The sequence below is a fragment of the Artemia sp. Qi Xiang Cuo genome, chromosome 15 (genome assembly GCF_049724085.1).
Source record: "Artemia sp. Qi Xiang Cuo chromosome 15, ASM4972408v1, whole genome shotgun sequence".
In the NCBI taxonomy this organism is placed as follows: domain Eukaryota; kingdom Metazoa; phylum Arthropoda; class Branchiopoda; order Anostraca; family Artemiidae; genus Artemia; species Artemia sp. Qi Xiang Cuo.
In genome coordinates, this window is record NC_142808.1 from 67,460,597 (window position 1) to 67,473,010 (window position 12,414).

The 12,414-nt window shown below is 33.9% G+C and overlaps 1 protein-coding gene across 1 annotated transcript in view; it reads left to right on the plus strand.

Annotated features, from left to right (window-relative positions):
• The first annotated feature begins 339 nt into the window (after positions 1 to 339).
• Positions 340 to 12,414, plus strand: part of LOC148944018 (uncharacterized) — a 206,904-nt gene continuing 194,829 nt past the window's right edge. Inside the window, exon 1 of the mRNA XM_089101340.1 lies at positions 340 to 701. Coding sequence (XP_088957466.1) covers positions 590 to 701 — 112 coding nt within the window. The 5' untranslated portion in view covers positions 340 to 589. The remainder of the gene's footprint in view (positions 702 to 12,414) is intronic.

Sequence of the window (12,414 nt, forward strand, 5' to 3'; positions counted from 1 at the left end):
AGTGAAACTTGTGCATTTATGTCAAAAGTCTTGTCGGCTGATATTTTAAATTTGAAACCAGTTTGAGATCTTCAATATGATGAGTTTTTATATTTGAATAAATTGAAATTATTCTGCTTTAATGGTTTGGGAAGACAATGGTAGTTTTAATTAATACTCTTCAAAATATCTGCTTTTGTTCTTAAAATCTTTCAACTTAAACAAAGCATTATACATGTTCTCGATTTATAGAAGAAATGAATTTATAAAAATAAAATGCAACTTTTTTTACGAAGTTTTTTTTTAATGGACATATTATTGCGCTTTCGTGGATGATGTGTCAGAGCCGAACTTAAAAAACTTAAGAGCCACAAGTGGCTCTGGAGCCTCTGTTTTCTATTTTTTTGAGGATCTCATTACATAAAATGTTCTTATAGAACAAGTTGTTCTATTTACATCACATTGTTTTTTGGAACTACATCTTTGCCTAAATTTACTAAATAATCTTTTTTTCGAAATTGTTTTACATCCCTTTTAATTTATTTTTTCAAAAGTTAATGATGCTTTACCAAGTGACATTAAGAAGCAGGTTGACATTTTGGACCCTTTAATGTTTCCCAAACTTGAAGATGGTCCGATGAGAACTTTTCCCAGCATTTCTGTATCATGTAAATTTGAACCTGAGTCTCAGAAATTTGGCTCCACATCTATTAGGGATGAAGGTAACCATTTCCGATTTCTGGGATCAACTAAATAGAGTAAGAGTGGCTAAAATGTGAATTAAGAAAGTAAAATTTTAACTCTAACTAGAATACTACTACTTGCTACTGAAAACAGAACCAAGCGGCCCTAAGCCAAAAGACGTACAAAATGTTTCTTGGTGTGGGACACAACTCACAGTACAGTCTGATTAGCATATTCGAAAGATCAGAATTTCCAAGTTTGCATACTTTTCTAGGGATCAAGTAAAAAAAAGGCCAAAATATTTCTGTCAGCGGACACTTAAAGTTAAAGGCTAAGGGAAACTTACCAAAGTTAAAGGTTTGGAACGAACCAAAACAATGTTATCAGAGGCACTGTTTTATTGTTGTCTATAGAAAAGGCCATAAGGCTTCAATTTTTCTTTTCCAAATGCACTTCATATGGAAAGTGTGGTGTTATAAACTTGAGAGGGGGTTCATTCGATTAGAAATTGGAAGCTCTAGTGCCATTTTTAAGATTTAAAAGAGATTGGAGTGCAACTTGCCCCCTGCCCCCCCCCCCCTCAAGCTGTCTTTTCCTCAAATGTATCCAATCAAAACTTTGTGATAGCCATTTTGTTCAAAATAGTTCTAAAATCAATAATAAAAAATACTCTGGGGGCAACCTGATTTTTAACCTGTATGCACTCGTTTATGTCTGGTCAAAGTTCCCGATTGAGCAAAGCTTTTCTTACATATATTACACTGGAAGGGTCTTTCACCTGTGTGCACTCGTTTATGACTAATCAAATGTCCTGACTCAGCAAAGGTTTTCTTACATATTTCACACTGGAAAAGCTTATCACCTGTATGAACTCGTTTATGTCTAGCCAAATTTGTTGAATCATCAAAAGTTTTCTTAAATATGTTACATTGAAAGGGCTGTTCACCTGTATGCAATCGTGTATGTGTACTCAAATGTCCTAACTGAGTAAAAGTTTTCTTGCATATATCACACTGGAAAGGTTTTTCACGTGAATGCACTCGTTTATGTGTAGTCAAATTTGCCGACACAGCGAAAGTTTTCTTACATATATCACACTGGAAAGGTTTTTCACCTGAATGCGTTCTTTGATGTTCCGTCAAAGTGCTTGAGACAGAAAAGGTTTTCTTACATAGGTTACACTGAAAGGGTTTTTCATCTGTATGTACTCGTTTATGTTTAGTCAAATTTGTCGACTGATAAAAGGTTTTATTAAATATTTCACACTGGAATGGCCTTTCTCCTGTATGCACTCTTGTATGTGCTCTCAGATGTCCCAGATAAGTAAAAGTTCTCTTACACATATCACACTGAAAGAGTTTTTCGACTGAATGCATTCGTTTATGTGTACCCAAATGTTGCAACCGAGCAAAAGTTTTCTTACATATGTCACACTGGAGAGGAGTTTCATCAACACTGCTGCATATAATTTAATTCATTAGTTCTAAAAAGTAAATAAAATTAGATACACGACAAAAAACAGCTAAAAGTAGTAATAAAATAAATTATATTGAGAATCATTGGATGATTGGGATTTATGCTTTGAAAATCTGTTTCTTTTCATAGAAATAATAGAAAATAATATATAAAATTTAACCAGGAAAATTATCTAACAGTTAAAACACAGGAACATTATTATGTTCCTTCATTTTGTTTTGTGTCAGCTTTAATTTAATTCTAGGTTTAGACAACACAATTCAGATGATTTTTGTAGGATTATAAGTCACATTGGGATTTGTTTTTCTAAATTAGGAAATGGTTTTTTCGGTAAGTATGGAGCAATTTATTATTAAACTATAAATATAATAATTGCGATGTCGTAGAAACTTCAAAAAGGAATCATTCGATTGGAAATTGAAATGACTAGTGCCCTTTTCAATAGTCGAAAGTGATAGCCATTTTGTTCAACTTAGTTGGAAAGTCCGGAAATTATGTCGTTGAGTATGACAACCCCCTCAGATCCCTCCGGGCAAGGGTTGTAAGTTATGCCCTGGGGCATATATTTTTTTTATAGAAAGCGTTGTCGCACAAACTTCAAAATGGTCTCATTCAATAGGAAATTGAAAGGGCTAAATAGTCGGAAGTGATTGGTGGGCAATTAACCCCCCTCTCAAGCCCACCATTTCCCCAAACACATCCAATCGAAACTTTGAGATAGCAATTTTGTTCACCGTAGTTGAAACATCTGGAAATTAGGCCTTGAGGATGACAACCCCCCCCACCAGCACTCAGGGTAAGTGTTGTAAGTTATGCCTTGGGAGCTTATAAAGTTTTTTATTGAAAGCGTCGTCGTAGAAACTTCAAAAGGGCTCTTTCGATTGGAAATTGAAAGGGCCAGTGCCCTTTTTAATAGTCAAAAGTGATTGGAAAGCTTGTCATTTTTATAGTAAAGACCGATATAGGTACAATGAATTATTATTTTTTTTATACCAGGGCACTTCGTAACGAAAGAGTTGTCGTAGGAACATCAAAAAGGGCTCATTCAATTGGAAATAGAAAGGACTAATGCCCTTTTAATAGTCGCATCTGATTGGAGGGAAACCAACCCCCCTCCCACGCCCACCCTACCATTTGCCCAATATGTTTAAAAAAAAAATTTTGCCTTAAGATTAAATCGAAATGTACTGTGTTAATTCTAATTACGAATAAGGCATCTCAGCAGCATCCCAAGAACGACTGAGGGCATTATGTTCAAACTTTCGGGGCTACTTCTGCTCTTAAAATTTAACCAAATCAAAATAGCATAAGTGTATCCAAGCTATCAAAGAAAGGAAACAGATTTTTTTGCGAATGGTATAAAGTTTTCTATTTCTGGTCAACTAGAGGAGGTATGAAACTAAATTAAACACTACTAATTCTGTCCGGACTTTTAAAAGGGTGTAAGTTGTTAAAAATTGTTGAAAGTTTTTCTCCAGCATACAAATAGCAGGCCAAACTATAAAATCTTAAAAAACGAAAAGATTTAAAGTATTATTTTCTTTTTCCCTGAAAAGACTATGTGAATATAAAACGAACAGAAATTAATTAAAAAAACTTTTTCCACGAAATAAGTTTCTGCAAGAATAGAAAGAACTTCATTAAAACAAAAATAAAATCAAATAATCTTCCAAGCGTGAAACTACCAAAAATCAGCATCGATAAATAAATGAAACCCAAAACGAACAGAAATTACAATAAATAACCAAGTCAAACTCAAAACGAGCAGAATTAACATGAGTAGGGCTCAAAACCCCTATGCCTTCCCAAGGCCATAACATAATTTTACGGAAAAAATAAAAATAGAATGTGCATTGTCAGTTTAATATACATATGCTAATATTTAGCAATCAAAATGTTATTATTATTTGATTTATTAGTTATAAAAGTAAAAAAAAATTACATTTATTGAGTGTATCAGTAACAGTAATAAGATAACAGTAATAAGTAGGCCTATCTTTTATTCTCGGGCATTATCATTAACAAGACATATATTACTAAAAAATACAACAAGCTCATTTACAACAACCTTTTATATTTCTTACTTTACTAGATTTCAGCTATCCCTGCAACCATGATTTATTTGAAACTTGAAGAGATTCACGTTTACAAGGATAATCTTTTCCCGTTTTATTGCACGGAAAGGAGAGACAATAAGGAAGTAAATTAATAAATTAATTAATCTTGCAATAAGGAAGGAAAGAAGGAATAGCAAAGGAAAATAAGGCAAAGAGATAATAAGAAAGAATAAAAAGGAAAAGAGAGGAAATAAGAATGCTAGGAAGACGCGGGCATGACTATAGATTCTTCTTGCCATATTATCCATGAATTAAGATTTCACTTTTATAGCAAAAATTTTGATTGAAGTATTTTGGGGGAAATGGGATTTGGGAGGCTGGATAGTTGTGCTCCAATCTATTTTGTCCCTTAAAAAGAGCAATATAACTTTTAATTAATGTTCAAATCAGCCCTCTCTCGATGTCCTAGGACTATTGGTCCGATACGGTCATGATAGGAGGATAAGTCTGCGAACCAATAATAGAATATTAGAAGCTATAATGATGGTAATTGTCAAATATGACTCTAAAAAATTGAAACTCCAAAAGAGGCAGGAGATCCGCTAGATGTTTACTAGAGATAGAACCTATAGATTATTTTGGGTACCAATCTAACTGACGGTAGCAGTTCGAAAATTTGGTTCCGCTTCACTTTGTAGGGCTATAATAAGAGAAAGCTTGAAATGACTATGATACATATGGCAGACAAAGAACAAGAGATATTCCAAGATCGTCCTTGTCCCCCAACCATCTAGGGCAAGACAAAAGGAATTTGTCTAGGGCATAACAAAAAGAGATTGTCACCAAAGGGAGACGTCCCAAGGAAAGACGGAAGGGACATGTGTTTACGGAGGGGGTTGTAAAGGGGGAGGCCCATGCATAGCTGTGTTGACATAAGGTGAGTTGGTTTCAAAGGAAACTTTTAAGAGTATGTGTAGTAGAAGTAGCGAGTAGCCAAATTATGAATGAACGTCATAATTTGTTCTCATAAAATTTCTATATATACATATTAGGAAGACAAATGAATGCTGAGCATTATCTTGATAAAGTATTAAATAAACTTTCTATACACAGTAGGGATATGCTTTAATTAGTTTACTTAAATTGAGGGATTTTTGGTTAATTAACCAACGTTTTTCTCATGTTATTTTACATTACTTAATGTCAATGATAAGCCATTACTTAATTCCTCATGTTAACTTAATATAAAACACAGAATGGTCATTGAATTTTAGTAATTTTAGTAATTTGTTTTCTCAAATATTCTATAATTCTTTAGCCCAGCTATTTTGATGTAAAATAGACTTAGCAACTTTTTTTCTAATCTTTGAACTATCTTTAACAAAATGGGCTAAAGGGGATGCATTTGACGAAAAGAGGACGTGGGGGAAGGGGCTAGTTGCACTCAAATCACTTCTCACTCTTAATACGAGCACTAAAACTTTCAATTTCCAATCACTTCTATATATACCACCCCTTCTATAAAAACTTCGAGTCCCAGGGTACAACTTTTACTAGTGCATCCAAGTTCTGGAAGGTTTGTGTCAACCCAGGAGTTTCTGTTATCTGATCTTTAATTTATTTTGAAAAAAAATAGATATCTGAATATTTTGATCGGATTTATTTGGGGACAAAAGGGGCGGGGGTCTAGTTCTCCTCCTTTAGCTTTTGACTCTTAAAAATGAAAATGATTTTAAAATTTCCAATCAAATGAGCCCCTCCTAAGTTTATACAACCAACCCTTCCATATAAACCTTATATACACCCAGGGAATAACTTTCAACACGTGCCTCCAGACTCTGGGGGATTTTGTTGACCCCAGAGTATATTTTATTATTGATTTTAGAACTATTTTGAACAAAATGGCAAAAAACAGTTTTGGCAAACAAAATTTGAGGAAAAGACAGCGTGAGGGGGGGGGGGGGCAAGGAGCATGTGGAACGCCAATCTCTGTAACAACTTAGAAATGGAAATAGAACTGCCAATTCTTAGTTGAATGAGCATCCTCTCAAGTTTGTAACAATATGTTTTGCATATGAAGTGTATTTGGGAAATAAAAATTGAACCTTAACGCATTTTCTACAGACAACGATAAAACATTACATCTGATAACAATGTTTTGGTTCGTTCCAAACCTTTAACTTTGGTAAGTTTCCCTTAGCCTTTAAATTCAAGTGTCCGCTGACAGAAATATTTTGGGCCTTTTTTTTACTTGATCCCTAGAAAAGTATGCAAACTTGGAAATTCCGATCTTTTGAATTTGCTAATCAGACTGTACTGTGAGTTGTGTCCCACATCAAGAAACATTTTGTACGTCTCTTGGCTTAGGGCCGCTTGGTTCTGTTTTCAGTAGTAAGTAGTAGTATTCTAGTTAGAGTTAAAATTTTACTTTCTTAATTCACATTTTAGTCATTCTTATTCTATTTAGTTGATCCCAGAAATCGGAAAAGGTTACCCTCATCCCTAATAGATGTGTAGCCAAATTTCTAACACTCAGGTTTAAATTTACATGATACAGAAATGCTGGGAAAAGTGCTCATCGGACAATCTTTAAGTTTGGAAAACATTAAAGGGTCCAAAATGTCAACCTACTTCTTAATGCCACTTGGTAAAGCATCATCAACTTCTGAAAACATAAATTAAAAGGAATGTAAAACAATTTCGACAAAAAGAGTGTTTAGCAAATTTAAGCAAAGATGAAGTTCCAAAAAATAATGTGATGTAAATAAAATAACTTATTCTATAACAACATTTTATGTAATAAGATCCTCAAAAAAATAGAAAACAGAGGCTCCAGAGCCACTTGTTGCTCTTTAGTTTTTTAAGTGCGGCTCTGACACAACATCCCCGGAAGCGCAATAATATGTCCATTAAAAAAAAACTTTGTAAAAAAAGTTGCATTTTATTTTTATAAATTCATTTCTTATATAAATCGAGAACATGTATAAGTTTTTGTTTAAGTTGTAATATTTTAAGAACCAAAGCAAATATTTTGATGAGTATTAATTAAAATTACCATTGTCATCCAAAACCATTAAGGCAGAGCAACTACAATTTATTCAAATATAAAGACACATCATATTAAAAATCGCAAACTGGTTTCAAATTTATAAATAGCAGCCGACAAGTCTTTTGACATAAATGCACAAGTTTCACTTTTTGTATGATTTATGTTTCATTCAGGGCCTAAAGAAGAACTTTTAGGATTATCACCCCTCAAAGATAAGACCCATGAGAAGATGTCGCAAGTGCTGTAATTGAATGTATAGATAAGCAGCATAATCCCGTTGATAAAAATTGTACTGATTTCAACAGACGGGGCCAAAATTAAGACCAAACTAAGAAAAAGGGTTTGTTGCTATTTTGTAAGAAAATCAATCACGAGATACTTGTTTACCATTGCATCATTCATCAAAGCGCATCAAGCCCTTCGTGCACAAGCATTTTCGGAAGAAATTTGTAAATTTATGGAATTAGCGATTACCATTATAAACTCTATTTTAGGCAAAGTTCTTAATCATCGCCAATTCAAATAATGTTTATTTGAAATGGAGACTGAGTACCCTGATCTTCTGCTTCATAACAAGGTTGGTTATCAAGAGGGGACGTTTTAAAACGTTTCGCGTCCCTTTTTTTGAAACTAATGCATTTTTCCTTGAGAAGGGCGTCCACTATCCAGAATTTGAGATTGAAAACAACAAAATACAAACCTGACTGACTCAAACTTCACAAGGAGATGCGAGTATAATTTTTGCATTAATAAATATTTAATACAGTAATATTTAATAGGCTAAAGTGCCGGACGAAGCTGCTTTTCAAATTTTTTTCCAAGACTTTCCTCCTTAGGATAATAACAGCAAATTGTGTGACTATGATTTATGTTGCTGCTAAAGTTCTAATAAGCACATACAGGCATGGGCACCCACAAGGGGGGGAGGGGGCAAGGGCGGGGGGGCATCCGTTGTTTTGTACTTTTACCTTAAATTTCCCTATTAATCTACAAATTACTTTTTATGTGTGACAAGCTGAATTCAATAATGAATTTTCTATTTGGAACAGATGTTACTTTATAGGGCCTTGCCTGCCCAGAGTCTCGGGCAAGTGACCCAAAAATTTAAAAATTTGTGAAAAATACAATTTTTTTTTCAGAATGTGGGGCTAAGCTTAGGCAACGACTAGGTACTATTTGAAAGATAAAGATGGCTTTAAAAGGTTGTTTGACTGTTATTTCAAGCAAATGTATGGTACTATGTCAGTTCTAAATTATTGGTCAACCTTCTTAAGACTATAGGTGGGCGTGCCTTGTTTGCCTCTCATTAGAGGCAATCTAACGCTGTTATGTCAATTTTAGAATTCTTGATCAGCCTGCTTAAGACTCTAGACAGGCATACCTTTCCAAAAACTAACCTGACAAGTATGCTTCGAAAAGAGAGCATACTTTTACCATTTATCCATGTCCCACCCATTTAAACATTTGCCTCTCAATTACTTGGACTATCTGTCTTGGCTTTTCTCTGTCTACAATTACCCAGTGTCTTGATACAACCTATTGCAAAATACTTGATAACTTCAATTCAAGTCTGCCCGAGTCAGCTAAAAAGTGTCACTCCTTTGGTGCCTTCACAAAAATTATATAAAAATTTGATTTCTCGTTTTTTTTTTGAATGCCCGCCTGCGGCTTATGTTTTTGGGCCAAGTATGTAATGTACGTTTGTATTTAAAAAGCGGTCTGTATACTAAAGTAAAAGTAAATGTAGTCAAAGTAAAACTATATGATTATGCCAAATGGAATGGCAACATGTAACAATGTAAAAGGGTGGCAGGTCAAGTCACCTTCACAGGTACAGTTGGTAATTAGTAAAAGCTTATAAACATAATAGCGTCAAGAGAGTCAAACGAAAAAAAACTGAATAAATTATCAAGTAAAGACAAAGAAAAAGAGCAAAGAACAACAAAACAAAAGAGGCAGAGAAAAGGGAACCGAAGTATCTACTGCAAGAAAACGGCTTGAAAACGGCAAGAAAATAAAAATGAGCTTATGTATTGTTTGGTACTCTCCCGGGAACAAACCTCTTTCATCTGTTCGTATTAAGAAAGAATTAGCTTACGCTCAGTGGAAAACAAGCGGGCGACAGAATACAGAAGAGTTATATAATTCGGGCTATATATTTGCACACTAAGTTGGCGAGGGTAAAGTATTTGGGCGGCGTAACGTTAGAAAACAGTTCTTACTTCATAATATGTAGAATAATTATACATGCATAAAACATTTTGCATGAAGAACCGCTATATTTTATCCTTCCCCCTCCCTAATGTGCAAACATATAGCCTAAATTTGTTAATAAAGTATTATATTTTCATTATATTTTGGTATATTTCATCAGGATTAACCTAACTTCACTTCTCGAGTGTGTACCATATAATAAATAATTACTAAAAAAAAATTACTTAAGGAGAAGATTTGGCTTCCAATTCTTTAAAAATTATTGCAATATTCATATTTGGCCCTTTGGCCAATAAGTTTTCCGACCACAACAATTCCAACACAGTAAGAATTTCCCTTGGATCATTTCTCTTGACATCTCCACATTAAATGTTCAGTCTGAAAAGAGAAAGTGAGACAAATAGAAAGAATTTTGAATAAGTATTATGACAACATGCACCAGTGTAAAATATCCCCTGGCAAGTCCACTCCCAGGAAACTTCCTTCACCAAAAAAAAATTATCTCAGTGAGTAATTTTTAAATTTTGATCAGACAACTTTAGGGATAAAAGGGCGTTCTAATTTTTGATAAAATGAGCCCTCTCCCAATATTCTAGGACTTTTCGTGCGATACGATAACCCCTAGAAAAAAACACACATCCGTGATCTTTCTTCTGGCAAAAAAAAAAAATATACTAATATCACATGTTTGCAGATGGGAACTCGAAACCTCTACAGTAGGGTTTTCTAACACGTGAATCATATGGCGTGACTTTTATTGAGCTGTCATGACTTTTAGGGGTGTTACCTCCCTTTTTGTAAATTCAGGCTAATTTCCTCAGGCTTGGACCTTTTGATTGGTAACGCTAAACTTAATGAATCTTGCTTATTAGGAATCAACATAAAAAGCCAAATCCTTTGACACATCTAAACCATGACATCAAAATTCCGTTTCAAGTTTCGTTTTTCATTAAAAATAGTCAAAAAAGAAAATGTGATTTGTAGGCCCAGCTATTTTAATTGTTTTTTTTTTACGAGTTTCGTAAACACTGAAAGTTTCTATATAGACCAATATGTTGTAACTTTTGTTCAGGCATTTCCATGTCTGATACGTTCAGTTTTATCCTTGTTGACCTTTGTTATGTTTAATATTGTATTGCTAAATCGATTTCATCAGCAAGGGTGGAGAGTAAGTATAAGACCCCGCTTTTTTAACGGCAAGGTAGAAATCTTGCGTAACCCCCTTCTCATCCTGATCATTTAACTTTTTACCTCCAATCATGTCTTCCTCCCAACCCGATGTTGGACAATGCAATATGCCTAAAGAAGTTTCTCTACGTCCACGGAATTTACTCGTGCCGTCACCATAACCTCACAGACCATTTTAATAGAATTGAACCGTCCCCAAAACCCTCTTGCTTGTTTCGGGGGGTAATTGCTAGGGGGTTTATTTTCGGGGGCATTCTTGTTCGGGGGGGAATTACCGGGAGGTTAAACGCATAGAAACCCAGATGACAGTCAAGTTTCTCAAATCACTTTTTATTTCATAGTTTTTTAGTTACCAACGGTAAAATTTGACCAAACCCGAGGTGCTATGAGAATTAAATCGAGTAGATATTATGGCTGCTACAGAATCAGAGTCCTATACCCCAAGAACCCATCACTTGTCAGAGTTTTCAGTCTATTAAGTGCCGTCCAGAGATCACCAAGTCGGAAATAAGGTGGTAATGTATACTTTTTTGTGTTTATACTAAGAGTAATCTTTACCCAAATATTACTTCTACCCTTAGTTTATCTGAGTATTATTAAATCATTTGGCTAAATATTAAGCTGTAAGTATTCTGCCATCCCTTTAATATAATTACAACAGCCGTCTTCTATTACTTGCTGATTCAAAATGTTGATGCATAAATTCATGTAGGGAATGTAATTAAATTTTGATTTTGTAATTTCTAAGGGTCCTAATATCGAACTTTTTTCAGTTGGTAACGCCTAAATATATAAAAAGATTTAGAAAGTGTTCCAGAGACAAACTGTACATTAATGAACCCATAAAAACACTAATTAGAACTAAATTAAATATTTTCTAGATGAAGAATGATAAACTGGATGACACTATAAGCTCAAAATTTTAAAAGAGAAACAATTCCTTTTAACATCTAAACATTCATCTGAAAAAGAGTAATATTGAAAAAACTAAAAGAAAAATAAACTAATTCTTAAAAAGGAGAACAAATGTTGATTTTGATACAAAAAAACGAGATTTTATTTATATTTTGAACATAGTTGAAGATACTCCATTAAACAGACATTGGAGGGCAACAAACGGTTTAGGACTCTCAACCTGCAGATTAATCTTTGTAAGTGAATTTCGACAAGAGAGTGTAAAAGAGATAAAAAGTTGATTTTTTTTCTTGATGTTTATTATTCAAATAAGTATAAAATTATATATCGTAAACTAAGATTTGTTCCACATTATTTGTTTTGCTGTTAGTTCTTACAGCAGTATAAGCTTACAGGAGCACTGTCAATAGGAAGGCGCATTGTGCCATTTGTATTTTTCTTGCTTTGGAAACGAGTTATCATAATCAATGTGTTTAAATAGAACTCCAACCTGATTAAACTCGATTATATAGTCTTATAGTAGTTAATATTTAGTGTGCTTGTTCTTAGTGATTGCCTTCCGAAAACAAGGTCAAATCAATAGTGGCAGCCAAAACCGGTTTGAAGTAACAATCTGTGAAAACATATTTCTTTTCCGGGATACTCCTTCAGCTAAAAATACAATTCATACAAACATTAAATATAAAAACTAGCCCTCTCCCCACCACCAAAAAGACAAATAGAAACATTAAATATTGTTAATGGAAGAATTTCTGTGGGCTATCCTCTCCTCCTTATAACAAACAAATAAAACAATTGATTCACCTGCCTAGAAATCTAACAAAACCGACATATTCAATCTGAAAACTTAAA